Source organism: Hyla sarda, chromosome 9 (genome assembly GCF_029499605.1).
Source record: "Hyla sarda isolate aHylSar1 chromosome 9, aHylSar1.hap1, whole genome shotgun sequence".
NCBI classification, from domain to species: Eukaryota; Metazoa; Chordata; class Amphibia; order Anura; family Hylidae; genus Hyla; species Hyla sarda.
Window position 1 is genome coordinate 77,442,325 of NC_079197.1, and position 22,311 is coordinate 77,464,635.

General features: G+C 44.0%; 2 protein-coding genes across 7 annotated transcripts in view; one reads left to right on the forward strand and one right to left on the reverse strand.

Annotated features, from left to right (window-relative positions):
* Window positions 1–14,391, forward strand: part of LOC130290271 (uncharacterized) — a 69,095-nt gene extending 54,704 nt beyond the window's left edge. For 2 of the 4 annotated variants that reach the window (XR_008847548.1, XR_008847547.1), the window contains exons 3-4: window positions 11,686–11,844; window positions 13,208–14,391. The gene's annotated coding sequence lies outside the window, so the exon portion shown is untranslated. Of the gene's footprint in view, window positions 1–8,996; window positions 9,220–11,685; window positions 11,845–13,207 lie in introns of those variants that run through there. The other 2 variants (XR_008847549.1, XM_056537671.1) reach the window with 2 other exon arrangements.
* Window positions 11,502–22,311, reverse strand: part of LOC130290272 (zinc finger BED domain-containing protein 4-like) — a 237,119-nt gene continuing 226,309 nt past the window's right edge. Inside the window, exons 1-4 of one of the 3 annotated variants that reach the window (XM_056537672.1) lie at window positions 14,577–17,468; window positions 14,423–14,490; window positions 13,382–13,504; window positions 11,703–11,838 (exon numbers count right to left, since the gene is read on the reverse strand). In XM_056537672.1, coding sequence (XP_056393647.1) covers window positions 14,722–16,008 — 1,287 coding nt within the window. In that variant the 5' untranslated portion in view covers window positions 16,009–17,468 and the 3' untranslated portion in view covers window positions 11,703–11,838; window positions 13,382–13,504; window positions 14,423–14,490; window positions 14,577–14,721. Of the gene's footprint in view, window positions 11,839–13,381; window positions 13,505–14,422; window positions 14,491–14,576; window positions 17,469–22,311 lie in introns of those variants that run through there. The other 2 variants (XM_056537673.1, XM_056537674.1) reach the window with 2 other exon arrangements.

Genomic DNA, 22,311 nt, shown 5'->3' on the forward strand with positions numbered 1-22,311 from the left:
TCCCTGTACCCAACTAGGGAGCGCTGTACTTGGGCACCTGAGAGAGCGGCTGAGTACGGGCTACCCTGGGGACAAACCTCCTCGGTGGACCGCACGCCGATGTATTCTTACTCGCCCGATGCTTCCGCTCTCCGCTGCCGGGGGGTCCACGTCACCGATCCTGTGCCCAAGGACAGCGCTCCCTACCTGGGTACAGGGAACCGCGCCTCCCGCCCTTATAGCCTCTCTGGTTCTCTAAGTGTCAAAGTTTTACAGGCATGGAAGCCTGTCAGGGGACTGTTTAAGAGGCTTCGCCCATGGACTGCCCAGCCCCGGGTCGTGTACATGAACCAGCCCATTCCCCCTGGAAAATACCAAGGGAGAAACCTGAAGGTTCGTCCCCAGAGGAGCCCGCACTTGCCCCTGGCGTACCCTGAGAGAGCGGCTGAATACAGGCTCCCCTGGGGATGAACTTCCTCGACGGATCGCCCGCCGATGTTTGCCGACTCGGCCAAAGCTTCTGCTCCACGATGCTGGGGGGTCCGCATCACCGATCCTATGCCAAAGGACGGCGCGCCCTGTCTGGGTACAGGGACCTCCGCCTCCCCCCTTATAGCCTCTCTTGTTCTCTGCGTGTCAAAAGTCTACAGGCATGGTAGATCCTTCCATAGACCTTGCCATGTTCGGTTGACCATCCTGGGCATAGGGACTCGCATCTCCCCCTGGCCGACAACCTGGAGTTTGTAATCTTTCATTTCACCTCTGGAGAGCCGAGGCGCTTCAGCGGAACGCATGCCAATGTTTCTTGACTCACCCGAGGCTTCTGCTCTCCGCTGCTGGGATGTCCGCGTCAACGTTCCTGTGCCCAAGGACGGAGCGCCCTGCCTGGGTACAGGGACCCGCACTTCCTGCCCTTATAGCCTCTCTTGTTCTCTGCATATTAAAAGTCTACAGGCATGGAAGATCCTTCCAGAGGCCTTGCCATGTTCGGTTGACCATCCTTGGCATAGGGACTCGCATCTCCCCCTGGCCGACAACCTGGACTTTGTAATTTTTCATATCGCCTCTGGAGGGCTGAGGGGCCTCAGCGGACCGCACGCCGATGTTTGTTGACTCGCCCAACGCTTCTGCTCCCCACTGCGGGGTGCTCGCGTCACCAGTCCTGTGCCCAAGGACGGCGTGCCCTGCTGGGTACAGGGACCCGCACCTCCCGCCCTTATAGCCTCTCTGGTTCTCTGCGTGTAAAAGGTCTACAGGCATGGAAGCCTGTCAGGGAACCGTTCCGGAGGCTTCACCTGGGGACCAGCCCAATCCCCCTGGAAAATACCAAGGGAGAAACCGGAAGGTTCGTCCCCAGGGGAGCCCGCGCTCGGCCCTGGCGTACACAGAGAGCGGCAGAGTGCGGACTCCCTTGGGGGGGGGCGAACCTCCTTGGCGGACTGCCCTTCGATGTATTCTTACTCCGCCGACGCTTCTGCTCCCCGTCGCCGGGGGGGTCCGTGTCACCCGCGCCTCCCGCCCTTATAGCCTCTCTGGTTCTTTGCTTGTCAAAAGTCTACAGGCATGGAAGACCCTTCCAGAGGCATTGCATGTGTTCGGTTGACCCTCTTGGGCACAGGGACCCGCACCTCGCCCTGGCCGACAACCTGGACTTTGAAATATTTAATTTTGCCTCCCTAGGGCCGGGGCATCTCATCGGACCGCCCGCCGATGTTTGTTTACTCGCCCGACTCTTCTGCTCCCCGCTGCTGGGATGTCCGCGTCACCGATAATGTGCCCAAAGACGGCACGCCCTGTCTGGGTACAGGGACCCGCGCCTCCCGCCCTCATAGCCTCTCTGGTTCTCTGCGTATCAAAAGTCTACAGGCATGGAATCCTGTCAGGGGACCCTTTCGGAGGCTTCACCCCTGAGACAGCCCAGCCCCGGGTAGGGTAAGTGAACCAGCCCAATCCCTCTGGAAAATACCAAGGGAGAAACAGGAAGGTTCGTCCCCAGGGAAGCCTGCATTCCTCCCTGGCGTACCCTGAGAGAGTGGCTGAGTGCAGGCTCCCCTGGGGACGAACTTCCTCGGCAGACCGCCCGCCGATGTATTCTTACTAGCCTAACGCTTCTGCTCCCCGCCGCCGGGGGGTCCGCGTCACCGATCCTGTGCCCAAGGACGGCGCGCCCTGCCTGGGTACAGGGACCCGCGCCTCCCGCCCTTATAGCCTCTCTGGTTCTCTGCGTGTCAAAAGTCTACAGGCATGGAAGACCCTTCCAGAGGCCTTGCCTGTGTTCTGCTGACCCACCTGGGCATTTGGACTCGCATCTCCCCCTGGCCAACAACCTGGACTTTGTAATTTTTATTTTCACCTCCGGAGGGCCGGGGTGCCTTGGTGGACTGCCCGCCAATGTTTGCCAACTCGCCCGACACTTCTGCTCCCCGCCACCGGGGGGTCCGCATCACCGATCCTGTGCCCAAGGACGGCATGCCCTGCCTGTGTACAGGGACTCATGCCTCCCGCCCTTATAGAGTCTCTGGTTCTCTGCATGTCAAAAGTCTACAGGCATGGAAGCCTTTCAGGGGACCCTTCCAGAGGATTCACCCAGGGACTGCCCTGCCCAAGTTCGGGTACATGAACCATCCCGATCCCCTTGGAAAATACCAAGGGAGAAACCAGAGGTTCGACCCCAGGGGAGCCCGCGCTCGGCCCTGGCGTACCCTGAGAAAACAGCCGGACGGCTTGCTCTCCTACTATTCTGAGGCAGGCGGCCGTTCTAAGGTACTTACTCGTGATGCTGCGATACAGTTTTATGAACGCGTACCACACGGACATGCCCAGCTCGTGGAACTGTGACCTGGATTCAGCTTTCATATCCGATCTCATACCGGTTCTCAGTTTTTCAATTATTGTCAGGTATGGAAGTCAGTCAGGGGACCCTTCAGGAGGACTTGCCCAGGTAAGGTTTACCTTCCTGGGCACATGGACCCACACCTCCCCCTGGCCTACAACTAGGAATTTTACATTTTTAATTTCGGGGATTACATGATGAGGAGATTTGTTACATTGTGTCACCCCAGTAGTAAGGAGATTACATGATGAGGAGGTTTGTAACAGTGTGTCACCCCAGTAGTTATGAGATTACACGAGGAGGAGGAGGTTTGTTACAGTGTGTGACCCCAGAATAAAGTAGATTAGAGGAGGAGGGGGTTGTTACAGTGCGTTACTCCAGTAGTAAGTTAATAACATGGGCAGGAGGTTTGTTACATTGTTTCACCCCAGTAGTAAGATGTATACATGAGGAGGAGGTTTGTTACAGTGTGTCGCCCCAGTAGTAAGGACATTACATGAGGAGAAGGTTTGTTACAGTGTGTCACCGCAGTAGTAAGGGGATTAAATGAGGGGGAGGTTTGTTACACTGTGTCACCTCAGTAGTAAAGAGATTACATGAGGAGGCAGTTGGTTACAGTGTGTCACCCCAGTAGTAAGTTAATAATAGTGGATGGGTTTTGTTACAGTGTGTCACCCCAGTAGTAAGAAGATTATATGAGGAGGGGGGTTGTTACAGTGTGTCACCCCAGTAGTAAGTTTATAATATGAGGTTGGGGTTTGTTACAGTGTGTCACCCCAGTAGTATGGGAGATTACATGAGGATGAGGCTTGTTAGAGTGTGTCACCCCAGTAGTTAGGAGACAAATTGAGGAGGAGGTTTGTTACAGTGTGTCACCCCAGTAGTAAGGAGATTACATGGGGTGAAGGTTTGATACAGTGTGTCACCCAAGTAGTAAGTTAATAACATGAAGATGGGGTTTGTTACAGTGGGTCACCCCAGTAGAAAGGAGATTACATGAGGAGAAGTTTTGTTACAGTGTGTCACCCCAGTAGTAAATTAACATGTGGAGGAGGTTTGTTACAGTGTGTCACCCCAGTAGTAATACGATTACATGTGGAGGAGGTTGGTTACAGTGGGTCACCCTAGTAGTAAGGAGATTACATGAGCAGAAGGTTTGTTATAGTGTGTTACCCCAGTAGTAAGGAGATGACATGAGGAGGAGGTTTGTTACAGTGAGTCACACCAGTAGTAAAAAGGATACATGGGCAGGAGGTTATTTACAGTGTGTCACCCCAGTAGTAAGGAGATTACATGAGTAGGAGGCTTGTTACAGTGTGTCACCCCAGTAGTAAGGAGATTACATGAGGAGGAGGTTTGTTACAGTGAGTCACACCAGTAGTAAAAAGGATACATGGGCAGGAGGTTTTTTACAGTGTGTCACCCCAGTAGTAAGTAGATTACATGAGTAGGAGGTTTGTTACAGTGTGTCACCCCAGTATTAAGGAGATTAAATAAGGAGAAGGTTTGTTACAGTGTGTCACCCCAGTAGTAAGGAGATTACATCAGGAAAGGGTTTGTTACAGTGAGTTAGCCCAGTAGAAAGGAGATTTTATGAGGAGAAGTTTTGTTACAGTGTGTCACCCCAGTAGTAAGTTAATAACATGAGGAGGTTTGTTACAGTGTGTCACCCCAGTAGAAAGGAGATTATATGAGGAGAAGGTTTGTTACAGTGTGTCATCCCAGTAGTAAGGAGATTACATGAGGATGGGGTTTGTTATGGTGTGTCACCCCAGTAGTAAGGAGACTACATGAGGAGGAAGTTTGTTACAGTGTGTCACCCCAGTAGAAAGGAGATTACATGATGAGGAGGCTTGTTACAGTGTGTCACACCAGTAGTAATGAGATTACATGATGAGAATGTTTCTTACAGTGTGTCACCCCAGTAGAAAGTTAATAACACGAGGAGGAGCTTTGTTACAGTGTGTCACCTCAGTAGTAAGGATAATACATGGGGGGAGGTTTTTTTTACAGTGTGTCACCCCAGTAGCAAGAAGATTTCATGAGCTGGAGGTTTGTTACAGTGTGTCACCCCAGTAGTAAGAAGATTACATGAGAAGGGTTTTTTTTTTTTTTTTTTTTACAGTGTGTCTCCCCAATAGTAAGAAGATTACATGAGGAGGAGGTTTGTTACTGTGTGTCACCCCAGCAGTAAATTAATAACATGAGGATGGGGTTTGTTAAAGTGTGTCACCCCAGTAGTAAGGAGATTACATGAAGAGGGGGTTTGTTACAGTGTTTCACTCCAGTAGTAAGGAGATTACTTGAGGAGGAGGTTTGTTACATTGAGTCACCCCAGTAGTAAGGAGATTACACGAGGAGGAGGTTTGTTACAGTGTGTCACTCCAGTTGAAAGGAGATTGCATTATGAGGAGGTTTGTTACAGTGTGTCACCCAGTAGTAAGGAGATTACATGAGGAAGAGGTGTGTTACAGTGTGTCACCCCAGGAGTAAGGGAGTTACATGAGGAGGGGGTTTGTTGCAGTGTGTCATCCCAGTAGTAAGTTAATAATATGAGGATAGAGTTTGTTACAGTGTGTCACCCCAGTAATAAGGAGATTATATGAGGAGGAGGTTTTATTACAGTGTGTCATCCTAGTCATAAGGAGCTTACATCCTAGTCATAAGGAGCTTATATGAGGATGAGGTTTGTTACAGTGTTTCCCCCAGTAGAAAGCAGATTACATGAGGATGTGGTTTGTTACAGTGTGTCATCCCAGTACTAAGGAGATTACATGAGAAGTTTGTTACAGTGTGTCACCCCAGTAGAAAGGAGATTATATGAGGAGAAGGTTTGTTTCAGTGTGTCATCCCAGTAATAAGGAGATTACATGAGGATGTGGTTTGTTATGGTGTGTCACCCCAGTAGTAATTAGATTACATGAGGAGGAGGTTTGTTACAGTGAGTCACCCCAGTAGAAAGGAGATTACATGATGAGGAGGTTTGTTACAGTGTGTCACCCCAGTAATAATGAGATTACATCATGAAAATGTTTGTTACAGTGTGTCACCCCAGTAGAAAGGAGATTACATCAGGAGAAGGTAAATTACTGTGTGTCACCCCAGTAGTAAGGAGATTACATGAGGATTGGGTTTGTTACAGTGTGTCACCCCAGTAGTAAGGAGATTATATTGGGGGGAGGTTTTTTACAGTGTGTCACCCCAGTAGCAAGAAGATTTCATGAGCTGGAGGTTTTTTACAGTGTGTCACCCCAGTAGTAAGACGATTACATGAGGAGGAGGTTTGTTACTGTGTGTCACCCCAGCAGTAAATTAATAACATGAGGATGGGGTTTGTTAAAGTGTGTCACCCCAGTAGTAAGGGGATTACATAAGGAGGGGGTTTGTTACAGTGTGTCACCCCAGTAGTAAGGAGATTACATGAGGAAGAGGTGTGTTACAGTGTGTCACCCCAGGAGTAAGGGAATTACATGAGGAGGGGGTTTGTTACAGTGTGTCACCCCAGTAATAAGGAGATTATATGAGGAGGAGGTTTGTTACAGTGTGTCACCCCAGTAGTAAGGGAGATTACATGAGGATGAGGTTTGTTAGAGTGTCACCCCAGTAGTTAGAAGAAAAAATGAGGGGGAGGTTTGTTACAGTGTGTCACCCCAGTAGTAAGGAGATTACATGGTGAGCAAGTTTGTTACTGTGTGTCACCCCAGTATTAAGTTAATAACATGAAGATGGGGTTTGTTACAGTGGGTCACCCCAGAAGAAACGAGATTACATGAGGAGGGGGTTTGTTGCAGTGTGTCATCCCAGTAGTAAGTTAATAATATGAGGATAGAGTTTGTTACAGTGTGTCACCCCAGTAATAAGGAGATTATATGAGGAGGAGGTTTTATTACAGTGTGTCATCCTAGTCATAAGGAGCTTACATCCTAGTCTTAAGGAGCTTACATGAGGATGAGGTTTGTTACAGTGTTTCCCCCAGTAGAAAGCAGATTACATGAGGATGTGGTTTGTTACAGTGTGTCATCCCAGTACTAAGGAGATTACATGAGAAGTTTGTTACAGTGTGTCACCCCAGTAGAAAGGAGATTATATGAGGAGAAGGTTTGTTTCAGTGTGTCATCCCAGTAATAAGGAGATTACATGAGGATGTGGTTTGTTATGGTGTGTCACCCCAGTAGTAATTAGATTACATGAGGAGGAGGTTTGTTACAGTGAGTCACCCCAGTAGAAAGGAGATTACATGATGAGGAGGTTTGTTACAGTGTGTCACCCCAGTAATAATGAGATTACATCATGAAAATGTTTGTTACAGTGTGTCACCCCAGTAGAAAGGAGATTACATCAGGAGAAGGTAAATTACAGTGTGTCACCCCAGTAGTAAGGAGATTACATGAGGATTGGGTTTGTTACAGTGTGTCACCCCAGTAGTAAGGAGATTATATTGGGGGGAGGTTTTTTACAGTGTGTCACCCCAGTAGCAAGAAGATTTCATGAGCTGGAGGTTTTTTACAGTGTGTCACCCCAGTAGTAAGACGATTACATGAGGAGGAGGTTTGTTACTGTGTGTCACCCCAGCAGTAAATTAATAACATGAGGATGGGGTTTGTTAAAGTGTGTCACCCCAGTAGTAAGGAGATTACATAAGGAGGGGGTTTGTTACAGTGTGTCACCCCAGTAGTAAGGAGATTACATGAGGAAGAGGTGTGTTACAGTGTGTCACCCCAGGAGTAAGGGAATTACATGAAGAGGGGGTTTGTTACAGTGTGTCACCCCAGTAATAAGGAGATTATATGAGGAGGAGGTTTGTTACAGTGTGTCACCCCAGTAGTAAGGGAGATTACATGAGGATGAGGTTTGTTAGAGTGTGTCACCCCAGTAGTTAGAAGAAAAAATGAGGGGGAGGTTTGTTACAGTGTGTCACCCCAGTAGTAAGGAGATTACATGGTGAGCAAGTTTGTTACTGTGTGTCACCCCAGTATTAAGTTAATAACATGAAGATGGGGTTTGTTACAGTGGGTCACCCCAGAAGAAACGAGATTACATGAGGAGAAGTTATGTTGCAGTGTGTCACCCCCAGTAGTAAGGAGATGATATGAGTAGGAGGTTTTTTACAGTGTGTAAACCCAGTAGTAAGGAGATTACATGATGAGGAGGTTTGTTACAGCGCGTCACCCCAGTAATAAGTTAATAACATGAGGAGGTTTGTTACAGTGTGTCACCCCAGTAGTAAGAAGATTACATTATGAGGAGGTTTGTTACAGTGTGTCACCCCAGTAGTAAGAAGATTACATTATGAGGAGGTTTGTTACAGTGTGTCACCCCAGTAGTAAGTCAATAACATGTGGAGGAGGTTTGTTACTATGTGTCAGCTAAGTAGTATGAAGATTACATGATAGACATGTGCACATCAAAAATTTTCGTTTCTTTTCGTTTCTTTTTACACCTATATTCGTATGTTTTCGGTTCGGCAGCCATTTTCCGATGACATTTTCGGACAGATTCGTTATTATCTAAAATGGCGGTCAAAATTTTCGAACGCATTCGTTATCGGATTCATTCGTCAACAGAAACATTAGTTTTCATAGGCATTTGTTATAATGGACTTTTGTTATAGGATTCATTATCATTTGTTCGGTATTCTGATATATTCGTCATCTCTTTTGTTATCGGGTGCTTTTGTTATTCGGATACATTCGTTAGTTGGCTGCAGTCGTTATACATTCGTTATTCGGATACATTCGTTATTTGGATACATTCGTTATTCTGCTACATGCGTTATTCGGCTACATTCGTTATTCGGATACATTCGTTATTGCATAAGGAATACATCCGCAATTTTGTCAATAAAGTTTATTGAAATTACAAAAAAAATCGAATTCGTTCCAGCAACTTCCACTTCCACCTGGGCTGAGCTGCATGCAGTATTGTGTTGGTTGTTGTGAGCTGTTATACTGTGATACTGAGTGAATAAAAATGTCTGGAGGAGAGCATGAAAGTGTGGCTGGGAGAGAGGAAGGTGAGAGTATGAGAGTGAGTGAGAGTGCAGGTGTCAGTGTGAATGTTGGTGGAAGAGGAGAGAGGAGAAGGAGGCGCCTTTATCAGGGCAACATTAGCAGTGGCACTGCCAGTAGCACCACTAGTAGACAACACGGACTTGGGTGGTCAGTGTCCCCATCACCAAGTTCGGAAAGTGGAGGGGAGGAGTCGGCACCTGTTGCCAAAAAGAATCGTGGCCCCAGGTTCACCACAGATGAAAATCTAGCTCTGGTGGCGGCTGTCACCAGACATAAAGCCACACTGTTCACCACCACCGTGGGCAGTGAGGAGAAATTTGCGGCCTGGAAGCGGGTCAGAGACGCTGTGGTCCATGTTGGAGCAAAGGACCGATCAGTCGAATGTATCCGCAAAAGGTGAGTACTATATGTAAATGTTATATGTGTATATATATATATATATATAAATAATAAATATGTGTGTGTGTGTTTCCCAACCAGGGTGCCTCCAGATGTCCCAGCATGCCCGGAGACAGCCGTTGGCATGCTGGGAGTTGTAGTTTTTCAACAGCTGGATTTATTACATATATATATAATTATATTTAATTCCACCTAATGTGAAAAGGGTGATAACTTAGGTAGCATAGCATATTGATCAGTGTTATCTATGCTCTGTTGCTCCATCCAGGATCTCAAGCATGCAGCAGAGGAGTTAAAGGGGTACTCTGGTGAAAACCTTTTTTATTTAAAATCAACTGGTGCAAGGAAATTAAACAGAAACTAAACAGAAAAGTGCCAGGCAGAAAGTACCCACCTACTGAGTGGTGAGCGTGCATCATACCTCAGGAGCTGCAAATGCAGAATTAATGTCCAGTTGCAGCAAGGGGTTAAACCCGTCCTTCACTGAGGGTTTAACCCCTTGCTGCAATTGGGCATTCATTCTGGGTACCAGATACCATGATCATTCAATACAGATCATGACATCTGCAGCAGTTAGGCAATTTAAATTTCATATATGATCACATGGACTGTGTCCTACTGTCCTTTATGGGTTAAAGGGGTAGTATACCATAGAGAGAAAACATATTAGTTTGTATAACCATGCCCTGGAGAGTTCAGTTAATATTTTTCCTTACTGCCTTTCACTAGAGTACCCCTTTAATGTAAGAGTAGTCTATGGGGAATTTAAATATTATTACACTGTGTGTGGCACTTGTAATGATGCATATTCTACTAATTAAGTAATTAATCACAGATGGAAAAATTAAAACCACACAGAGGTACAGACAGTATAATTAAGTGCATTATTGAAAATAATGGAATACCCCTTTAACCCCTTAAGGACACATGACGTACTGGAACGTCATGTGTCCTCTCCCGATCTATAACGCGGGGCCACGGTGGGTCTAACAACGGACGGGACCCGTGGCTAATAGCGCGCGGCATTTATCGCTGTGCCGCACGCTATTAACCCTTTAGACGCGGCGTTCAAAGTTGAATGCCGCGTCTAAAGTGAAACTGAAACCATGCCGCTTAGCTCAGTGGGCTGTTCGGGATAGCCGCGACGAAATCGCGGCATCCTGAACAGCTTACAGGACAGCAGGAGGGTCCCTACCTGCCTCCTCTCTGTCCGATCACCGAATGACTGCTCAATGCCTGAGATCCAGACATGAGCAGTCAAGCGGCAGAATCATCGATCACTGGTTTCTTATGAGAAACCAGTGATCAATGATAAAGATCAGTGTGTGCAGTGTTATAGGTCCCTATGGGATAACAATGATCAGTGTGTGCAGTGTTATAGGTCCCTATGGGATAACAATGATCAGTATAAGAGATCAGTGTGTACAGTGTTATAGGTCCCTATGGGATAACAATGATCAGTATAAGAGATCAGTGTGTACAGTGTTATAGGTCTCTATGGGAGCTATAACACTACAAAAAAAAAGTGAAAAAAAGTGAATTAATATCATTTAACCCCTTCCCTATTAAAAGTTTGAATCACCCCCCTTTTCCCATAAAAAAAAAAAACACAGTGTAAATAAAAATAAACATATATGGTATCTCCGTGTGCGGAAATGTCCAAATTATAAAAATATATCGTTAATTAAACCCACGGTCAAAGGTGTGCGCGCAAAAAAATTCCAAAGTCCAAAATAGTGCATTTTTGGTCACTTTTTATATCATGAAAAAATGAATCAACGATCAATAAGTCCTATCAATGCAAAAATGGTACCGCTAAAAACTTCAGATCACGGCGCAATAAAAAGAGCCCTCATACCGCCCCATACACGGAAAAATAAAAAAGTTATAGGGGTCAGAATATGACAATTTTAAATGTATTAATTTTCCTGTATGAAGTTAGGATTTTTTCCAGAAGTACGACAAAATCAAACCTATATAAGTAGGGTATCTTTTAACCATATGGACCTACAGAATAAATATCAGGTGTCATTTTTACCGAAAAATTTACTACGTAGAAACGAAAGCCCCCAAAAGTTACAAAATGGCGTTTTTTTTTTCATTTTTGTCTCACAATGATTTTTTTTCCCGTTTCACCGTAGATTTTTGGGCAAAATGACTGACGTCATTACAAAGTAGAATTGGTGGCACAAAAAATAAGCCATCATATGGATTTTTAGGTGCAAAATTGAAAGAGTTGTGATTTTTTAAAGGCAAGGAGCAAAAAACGAAAATGCAAAAATGGAAAAACCCCTAGTCCTTAAGGGGTTAACATACCAGACATTTTGGTAACACTGGCTATATCTGTTGCTTATATGCAATTGTGCATATAAGTAAAATCAAACAGTTGTAACATTTGTCAACAAAACTTTTTATTGATTTTAAATGTATGATAAACTTTTTAATAAACTATATCTCATGCAGGTATTATGACTGTAAAGCAACCGTCCTGCGTAAAATAAAAAAAAAACAAGGAATTCAGGAAGTGGGAGCAGGAGTTCCGGAACCATCTCCTGCCAGAGGGTCGGAGTGAGACAGGCCTTGGTGGTCCTCATATGTCGCCTGAATCCGAGAGTGCTGGCGGTGAGTAAAAAAATAAAAATAAATTATTATTATTATTAATAATTACTTGTTCAAAAAATATAAAACAATCATACTAATCCCAAACATACACACACCCACATATATATATATATATATATATATATGTATATATACATATATGTGTATATATATATATATATATATATATATATATATATATGTGTGTATATATTGGTATATATATATATATGTATGTATATATATATATATATATATATATATATATATATATATACAGACAAAGAATAAGTCAGCCAGCACTTTAGTTGATACCAAACTATTATATGGACCTGGCCTACACCATAGCTGTATAGCTCTCCGTTTTAACTGCATATTCATGTTTCACCTATATCCTTGTGCTGGCAGTGTGCTGCTGCATACTTCTGTTGCTGTATATCTAGCCTAGTAGCGTGCACCTGTAGGCCAGGTCCATATAATAGTTTGGTATCAACTAAAGTGCTGGCTGACTTATTCTTTGTCTGTATTGCACATACGGGGGAGTGGCTACCTCCATGTTGGCCTTGCACCCCACCCACCTCTATCAGGTGTGTATATAAGGTGTCTTGGATGTTCCAGACCCTGCCATGCTTACTGAACTGTTCACACAGAGGCATATTCACAGTGTAGGGTCCGTCCCAAGGAGGCCACCTTATCGCGGTGGGACGGTCCAAGCTATTTGACCGCCGGCGGAGACAAATTTGCGAGCTAAGTGCCTTACTATTTCATAGTTTCACACTTGCATCTATTACACCATAGCTGTATAGCTCTCCATGTTTTAACTGCATATTCATGTTTCACCTAAATCTGGTAGTGTGCTGCTGCATTCTTCTGTTGCTATATATATATATATATATATATATATATATGTGTGTATATATTGGTGTGTATATATATATATATGTATATAGATAGATAGATATAAATAAAATATATATATATATATATATATATATATATCTATAGATACATACATATACAGTTTATACACACACACACATATATATATATTTGTGTGTGTGTGTGTACACACATGCATACATAAATAGATATCGAACAATCAAGAGAATGCAGCATCTCCAGACCCACAACACTCCAAAATGCTGAAATAGTGATGAGTTTATTTCCTCAGAGGTTAATAATATAATATTTTAGTATCTTCTTCTTTACCTATGATGAAATAAACTCATTACTTTTTCACCATATTGTAGTTTATTTATTTATTTAAGCTTTAAGAACTTATGGCAGCTAATCAAAGTAATGAGACACACTGTAATGTAAACTTTCTTACTGTTTCAGTCAAAACATTACTAATTAATTATTATTATTTTTTATTTTTTTTCAGATCAACCAGGTCCATCTGCAGGGAGGATGGTCCGCCATCAAAACTTGCCCCAATCACCTGTCCTGTCCTCAGCATCGGCTGAGATAGATGAGGAGGAGGAGGTGTCCCCAGGTGAACAACACCAACCACTCTCCCCCAACCCTAGCTCCTGGCTCTGTCCCAAGGGATACTTACCTGCAGCTTGCTAAAGAAATCCAAAGGCTGGCCAAGGAGAACAGGAACATGTCGCGCGAATTGCGCCGGATGAATCGCACCATGGTTGAACTCCACCGATCACAAAAACAAGAGTTCCAAGCCCTGTTGGCCAAACAAATGGGAGAATTTCAGGCCATGTTGTCCCACCATAGCCAACAACAGATGCAGGCGATGCATGATTTGAGGGTGGACGTTATGCCCCATAAGCAGCAGCAATACCCCAAAAAAAAACTGAAATATACGGGACTAAATTATTTCGCCTTGTTGATATGTTTCAGTTGTTGTTCTGTTTAAGATATGTTATTATTACTACTGCAGCATTGAAGGCCTTGGCCATTCAAGAAAAAAAAAACATTTTTTTCTTTATCCTGTGTGGTGTCTAAATTATTACTAACATTACATTATTTTTATTTCCACTTTTTTTTTTTTTTGTGTTGTCCACATCTTGGGGGAGATTTATCAAGACCTGTCCAGAGGAGAAGTTGCCCATAGCAACCAATCAGCTCGCTTCTTTAATTTTTTAACAAGGCCTGTGCTAAATGAAAGAACCAATCTGACTGGTTGCTATGGGCAACTGGGCAACTTTTCCTCTTGGCAGGTTTTGATAAATCTGCCCCCTTGTCCACAGTGCTCTCTGCTGACACCTTTGTCCGTATTAGGAACTGTCTAGAGCAGCAGGAACTTTGCTATGAAAATGTTATTCTAATCTGGACAGTTCCTGGCTGACATGTACAGAGGTGTCAGCAGAGAGAGCCCTGTGGACAGACTGGAGAGAAATAAATAAAAAAATAATACACTGACTTATATTTTCTATTGGCACGTACATTATTCTGCGCAGATTTGATGTACTGCATATTATGCTGCAGATTTCAATATCTGCAAAAAATAATGTACGTGTGAATTGACCATTATGCCTCTGGAATATTTGCTCCATTCATTTACTAGGGGTCCCTCTAGTGGCAGAGGCACTGTAAAGCACAACTGTTATAAAGAAAATTGATGGAATTTTAAGTTACTCACCAGTGATTTGCTGAAAGAAACTCCTTTTTTTCACCCACTTCAAGGTCCAGCAATAGGATTCCTAAATCCTGAAAGAAAGATGAAAAGGTATAAATTAAACTAAAATTAATAATGGGATATTAGGAGGGAAGGGGATGATTGACAGACCACTCACCTGTTTGAAGGGGCTGTTAAGCTTGTCACTTGCTTCACTTTTAAACAACTGGTAGTAACGGGAAAACATTCCAACTTGTTAACGAAACTTGAACTCAAGGGTAACTGCAGTGTTCAACTTTAACTGAAGAGGTAACTTCAACTTTTTAACTTGTTTCAAAGTTTAGGGCTGGGTACCCTAACTTTGGCAAATTGACTTTAAAAAAAGTCATCTGCTCCATGAGCTGAGGGGACAGTTGAGAACGCTGTGGGCATAGAATGTTCCCGGTGACAGAAAATACCTGCTCACTTTGCACAGATGTTGGGGGGCAGGATAGGAGCTCCTGGGCCACCATGCTTAGAGCAGGCCAAATAGCCCTCTTTTCGTCCCAATATTTCATGGCATCAGCAGTGGGAAATATATTTGGTTCAGACACATAAATTTTGACCATGTCTGCCACCTTGTCTCTTGGTATCCGAGAGGGTTGTCTGGTTTGTCCAACCAGGCTTTGCAATGTCTCTGCCCAAAAGTCTGCAGCTCTTGAGGAGGTTGTAGCAGTGTTGCTGATGGTTGCTGAGATTTCTGCAGGCTCATCTTCCTCTGCTTCTTCCTCCTCATCATGCCTCTCTTGTCCCACATCTAATAGTCTCTGTCTGTCACACACCTCGATGATTAATTTGTCCCTCCAGCTTGTTAGGGCATTTGCTTGGAGAGCCATTTTGCCCTTAATCCGGGGGTCACACATGGTGGCTAGCATTAGATCAGGGCAAGTGTCTGTCAGCTCTTTAATCCTACGCTGTAGTAGGACCTGGAGTCTCCTTACCAGTGTGGCAACATCACCAACTATATAGCCTCCAGTCAACTTCTCTCTGTTATTCAGGAAGGCATCCATTTTGGTTAACAGATGAGTAAAGAGAGGGATGACTTGCGCCAAACTTGCCTTCTCCTGGCTTAACTTTTCCGTGACCGCACGAAAGGGGCTAAGTACAGCAACCACCTGAGCAACTAAGGTCCACTCCTCCCTGCCAAATGCTCTGGTGATGCCAATATAATTTTCATGGGACATTGCATGTATGGGTTTCTGCTGCTCTAGGATTCTTTCCAGCATTTCTAGTGTGGAATTCCACCGGGTGCTAACATCCTGTTTCAGTCTGTGTTGAGGAACACCTGCCTTACTCTGCTCCCGTCTGAGTAAGTGGCTGTCTTTAACACTCCGGTGAAAATGCCCTGCAATTTTTCTACATGAATCCAGAACTCCTGTGAGCTTTGTGTTGCTCTCTGAGGTGTCTTCCAAACCGGCCTTCACCACAAGATGGAGGACATGTGCAGAGCATCGCACACATACAAAGTTGCCATTACGCAATGCCTTTATCATTTTGGCTGCACCGTTAGTCACCACGAAACCCATCTTCGGATGTGTATCTCCGTGTTCCCCAAGCCATTCTTCCACCATTTTTTTTAAGTGCTCTGGTTATGTTTTGTGAGCTGTGCTGCTCATCCAATACCTCTGCATGGAGGAGGAATGAGCGGTGGCCCTGATTTGTATTCTCAACACCAGCCCCTGTGCTTCTTGGACCTGATTTGGTTTGGGCAAGTTCAGTGACAATGGGCTGCCACCAGTGTGTGGTCAATGATAGGAAAGCATGCTGGCCACTGGGAGCACTCCACAGGTCAGTGGTTAGATGTACAGACTGTCCAGCAGCTTTTCCCAGCTCCTCTTTTCCACACACGATTTATACAAAGCAGGTACTATACTTCTGCTGAATGTGGTACGTGATGGTACAATATATTGGGGTGCAAGTGCCTTTAGAAGGCGTTTAAAAGGTTCCCCTTCCACCATGTTAAATGGAGCCCCCCCAATGGCTATGAGCTCACCTATAAGGCGGGTAATCTTGCGGGACTGTTGGCGGGAAATCCCCCTGGGATGAAAACCAGTAAACTGTTCTATGGTGGACTGGTTTCCTTTACTGGGATGAACAACAGCTTCAGCCCCTTGCCCCTTTTCCAGGTTATCTGAGGCTGAACTCATAGTAGCACTGGAACTAGCACTACTACTTCCCTTTCTTTTACTTGGTGGAGCTGCCAAACCACTTTCTTCTCTCATCAACACTGCCTTGTGGTGTGTCCTCAGATGGTTATCCATTCCTGCATTGGTGAGATGCCCCAAGACTTTGCCACAACTTACTTCCTTGCCACATAGCTTACATTTGGCCAAGCGACCATCCCCAACTGTTATGAAATGCTCCCATACCTTAGATTTGCGGTTACCACTGACACTGGGTTGTGCTGATGGGGAAGGTTTTTCTGGAAGGGGAGTGCTCTTGGAAGCAGTAGCTAAAGTCCTTGTACTGGTGACAGTGGCAGTCTTTGCATGGGAGGGTGTATCCACAACTATGGAGCCAGAGGAGGATGGTGGTGATTGAGATTCTTGATAGTCATCATCAATGTCATGTACGAATAGTAGTGGCGAAAAAGGTTTATCTGGTGCAATACTGGACCATGGTACCTCCTCTTCTACAATGCCAATGTTCACATCTGCAAGGGCAGGACTGACATGCATGATGTTGTCTATTTCTGTGTCAGAGCCTTCTTGATGGACATTTAGGGCCACCTCAGCATCAGTAATGGCTGTCTCATTTTCTGCTAGAGTCTCCGTCTCCACATGGCAGATGTCTCTGATTGGTTGCCTAGAAGTTTGGCCACTGGAAGACTTGGCAGCAGGCCTTGCTGATGTCCTCTTATAAAAAATGGCAGCTGTTACCTTTGGCTTCTTGGTAACACCTTGTCCTCTAGCTGTCTCTGTGTCATTGGGGAAGTCTTCCTCAGGGGATCTGTCCATCTCTACAAGCACTGTGAGTCACTGTTAACACCAGTAAAACTTTCACAGGAATAAAGAAAAGTTCCTCAATGTCCGTGAAAAACACAGGATGTAGAAGGACACCCCGATTGGCTGACTAATGTCATGTGATAACAAACTCTGTAAAGTGACCAATCAAATAAATGGAGAAAGTTATTCCTTAGTTTCGATTTCGTCAACTAATAACGAATGCATTCCGTAATTAACAAATCAAGTCCTTGTTTATTCTGGGACAAGGGTCACGTGACGAGAGGATGTGATCTCGTCAGCTCCGCCCGCTCCAGGGCTCTCTCCCTCCTCTCCCCCCACCCCCCAGGAGGCATGATGCTGACCCTGGGACGAACGTCCCTGATTAGGGCGAAAAAAGAAAGAAAAAGAGGAAAGAGAGAAAAAAGAAAAAAGGAAACCACCTGACGGACGGATCTGCTCCCCGCTGTGGTATGGAGATGGAGGTGTCCGGTGTGGGAGGGGGTGTGGCGGCCTCGCTGCAGTGGACAGTAGTGGTGGAGGTGAACGAGCTGAGAGGCGCACAGTCAGCAGAAAAGAGATCCGGCAGGAAGAAGAGGAAGGAGACGGAGCGCAAGCACGAGTGGTGCAAAGCAGCTGGGGGGACCACGTGAGCGGGCTCGGCGTGCGACGGAACACGCCGGCCGCTCCGGGTGCCCTGCAATCAGCTCGGGTAACAGAGGCCAGGATCAGCGTGGTGAGCTTGAATCTATTCATTTTAACTGAAGTCCGTTGTAGGAAAGCTTTTCTGAAATGCAGGCTGGCAATGGCAGTCTATGAGAGTCTGGTGGGGTATACTTCCTCACCCTGGTTACAGATGATAGGATAAGCATGTGAGATCAAGAAATTTGGATGAGCTACTGTACTAAAAGTGGTGGAGGGGGGCAGAGGTGTGTCGGAGCTATCACAGTTTTGGAACTATAAAGTGACTTCCCTCCCCCCCTCCCTATACCTCTATACCCCTTATAATCCTCCAGCTACCCCTCCTCTATATGGATAATGTTGTTAAGAGTATATGTGAACATGATCGGTAGTCCGAGGACTGGTTATATAAGCTGATTACCTTATGTGGAGGAATTTTTCAGCTATCCCCAAGGTGAAACAAAAACGTATTAACCAAAGGCATCGGTAGAGAGGAGGAGGTGTATATTGAAAAGTATTGCTCTGTCTGAATTTATAAAATAACTCACTGAAGAAAGATGAGCTGGTGACTCTCTGTTATTGAATGGTGTATGGTTTTTTGCAGGACGTATGCATTCAGATTTACAGCTTAGAGCCTGCAGAGTTGAACAACAGAACTGTAAGTCTATTACTTTTTAAAAAAAACCTTCACGCCTCAAGGGGGGGAAAAGGTAAGAAAGCACTATGCACCTTTTTTGCCTCTTTTCTGTGCAGGTGTTTTCCTTGAGTATAACATAAAAAAGCCAAACAAATTAATATGGCTCCCAAGATCCAGCCTAGGAGATCGGGCGGGAATGTTACAGGAGAAGCAGGCAAAATGGATAAATTTCTAAAATCACCTAAAGAAACAATTAAAACCAGAACACAAAGACATGGGGATAGCATGTATGGCTCTAGATATGCAGCCCTTCAGGAGGAAGGAGTAACAGAGGAGGGAGAGAGTGAAGATGTGAATAATTCTATGCTAACTTCCATATTAAGTGGTGTGGAAAAAAGTAATAAAGCATTAGAAAACTTAACAGTACAAGTGGGCAGTCTCAGCTCAGACGTGAGTTTTATCCGTGAAGATATAAAAAGGTGAAAGAAAGAGTGGGGAAAATAGAGAACATGGTGCCCCAGATGGACGGTAAACTACAAAGCATTGAGAAAGTGCAGGATCAACTTACAAAGGAAAATAATTTCTTAAAAAGGAAGATAGAAGATTTAGAGGATAGATCAAGGAGGGCTAATGTAAGCGTTATTGGCCTTCCGGAAGGGGAAGAAGGAGCTGACCCTATTGCCTTCTGCACAAAATGGCTAGCTGACACCTTTGGAGAACGTACGTTTTCAACCTGTTATGTTATAGAAAGAGCCCACAGGATACCATATACCAAACCACCGCCCGGAGCTTTGCCTAGGACTTTACTGCTAAAATTTATGTGTGCTAAAGATAGAGACACCCTATTGAAGTTATCAAGGGAGAGGGGAAAAATTGAAGTTGGGAGCGCGGGTGTTTTTTTTTTATCTGGATTTTTCAAAAGAGACTCAAAGGAAAAGAATGGAGTATAGAGACATTAAGAAGAGACTCCATAATTTGAATATTGCTTTTTCCTGTTACTCCCAGCCCGTTTGAGGGTGGTTCAAGACAGCCTGGAAATCGGTTAGAAGTAGAGATGACGGAGTAAAAGAGTATGGAGACCCAGGGTAGCCAAGGAGGTAAAATGTTAGTATGGAATATTAAAGGTATTAAGGAGAGGAAGAAAAGAGTAGCTATTATGGATAGGGTTAAAAATTATCTACCTGCAGTGGTATGCTTGTTAGAAACACATTTAACAAAAGAATCTGTCCATCTAATGAAAAAGAAATGGGCTGTTCAGGAATTCCCCTCATTTAGAACAAACTACTCATCGGGGGTCACGGTAAAATGAATATGCAGGTTAAAAATGCTCGCTGTGATGATAGAGGGAGATTTGTTTTTCTCCACGTAAAGTGGAATATGGTACAAGTTATTCTTGCTTTTGTTTATATTCCTCCCCCTTTCAAAACAGAGGTATTGGTTAATCTGGTGAATTTTTTAAGTGATAAAAATTACAAAGATGTATATATTATCGGGGATTTTAACTCAGTAATGGATAACAAAAGGGACCGGAGAGGAGGAGTAATGAGGGAGGGGAGGAATGTCCTGGCAGATTTTTGTAAAGAAGTAGGATGGAGAGATGTATGGAGAAACCTGAATCCTTTGCGAGAAAATTTTTCCTGTTTTAATTTGAGCCATAAAACTGCATCACGTATCGATTTGATTCTGGCCAATGATAGTGGAGCAAGGGGTATTAGAAAAATTGTTTATGAGCCCAAGGGCTTGTCTGATCACTCCATGGTGGTTGTAGTTTCGGTGGTGAAGATCGGGTCCCCCCCCAGAATATGAATAGAAATATTAATCCGCATTGGTTTGAGGTGGAAGACGTGACAAAGGGTATAGAGGAGGAGATTAAATGGTTTTGGGCTACAAACAAAGGTTCGGCCGATATATTTATGGTTTGGGATGCTATGAAAGCATATTTGAGGGGGATTTTGTCCCGAAATATAACCCAGTTTAGGAGGAAAGTAAGGAAGAAAGAAGATAACTTGGTAGATCAGATAAAAAAATTGGAGGAAGTTTATGCAACTGATGCCAGAGATGAGAACTGGGGAAAACTGGAACAAGCGCAAAAAAGAATATAAAGAGTTAATGCTTGAGAAGGCACAACATAGGATTTTTTTCTGGGGACAAAAATGCTATGCGGAAGGGGGGAAATCCAATAAGTGGCTCTCTGGTATAATAAAAAATCTAAGGGAAAATACGGAAATTACTAATTTAGAAAATAAGCAGGGATTAATAGTAACAGATCAAGAGGAGATAAGGAAGATAGCGATGGAGTATTATCAAACATTTTATGAATCTGAAGGGGTAAAATCAGAATCGGAGATTAAAACATTCTTACAAAATTTAGTTCTGCCAAGTTTAAATGAGGAGGGGAAGAGGAAAATGAATGAGGGGATTAGCCTGGGGGAAGTCCAAGAAGCATTGAGAACATGTGCAGGGAATTCCGCCCCAGGGTCTGATGGGTTCTCATTTGATTTTTATAAAAGATTTCATAGGTCTCTGTTGCCCTGCTTGATGGAGATTATTAATGAATCCTTGGAAAGAGGGGCTATGACCCCTTCAATGTCTGAAGCAGTGATAATATTGATCCCCAAGAAGGGGGGCAACAGGGAAAAGATGGAGAATTACCGTCTTATATCACTATTGAATACGGATTACAAAATTTTTGCAAAATTATGGGCAGGAAGATTAAAAAAGGTTTTGGGTGAGATGATAGGGCAAGAACAAAGGGGTTTTATGGTAGGTAGGAATATGTTTTCCAATATACACAGGACATTCCTTAACATTCAAACACGTGGAGGGGATCCCCGCTCCATCCTGTCGTTGGACGCAAACAAAGCTTTCGACAGGGTGGAGTGGGGTTTCCTCTTTGGGGTGGTGGAAAGATTTAGTTTGGGCACTTTATTCTTAAAAGCTATAAAAATGGTTTATTCAGCTCCTATAGCAAAAATTAGTATTAATGGGAAATTTACGAATACGTTTTTAAAAAAAAAGAGGTTCAAGACAGGAATGTCCGTTATCACCTTTATTATTTGCACTCTTTATAGAGCCACTAGCAGCTATGGTTAGGAACACAGAAGTCTTTCAAGGGTTTGGGGTACAAGGGGATAGAGAAAGAATGTTATTATATGCCGATGATGTGCTTTTGTTTGTTAGGAATCCGGTAGAGAAAGTACAGGAAGTGATTAGGTTAGTGGAAAAATTTGGATATTTCTCAGGAATTAAAATTAATTGGCAGAAGTCCGGTCTCATGCCTTTGGATGAAGAAATTGAGGTCCCTATTGGCCCTGTAAAAGTACTAAGACTTAATGATAGTTTGGAATATCTGGGTGTTAAGATCTCTAGCGCTGTCTTGAATTTTGAGAGATTAAATTTGGACCTCTGTTGGGGAAGGTAAGGGGAAAGGTAAATACATGGAGGAAAATTAGATTGGGAATGGCAGATAGAATAGGACTGCTGAGAATGGTATTACTCCCCATGATAACACATTATTTGAGAGCTTCTCCCATATGGATTAAAAATATTTGGTTTAAAAAATTGGAAAGTATATTAAACAATCTTATATGGGGTGGAAAAAGAGTCAGGATCAA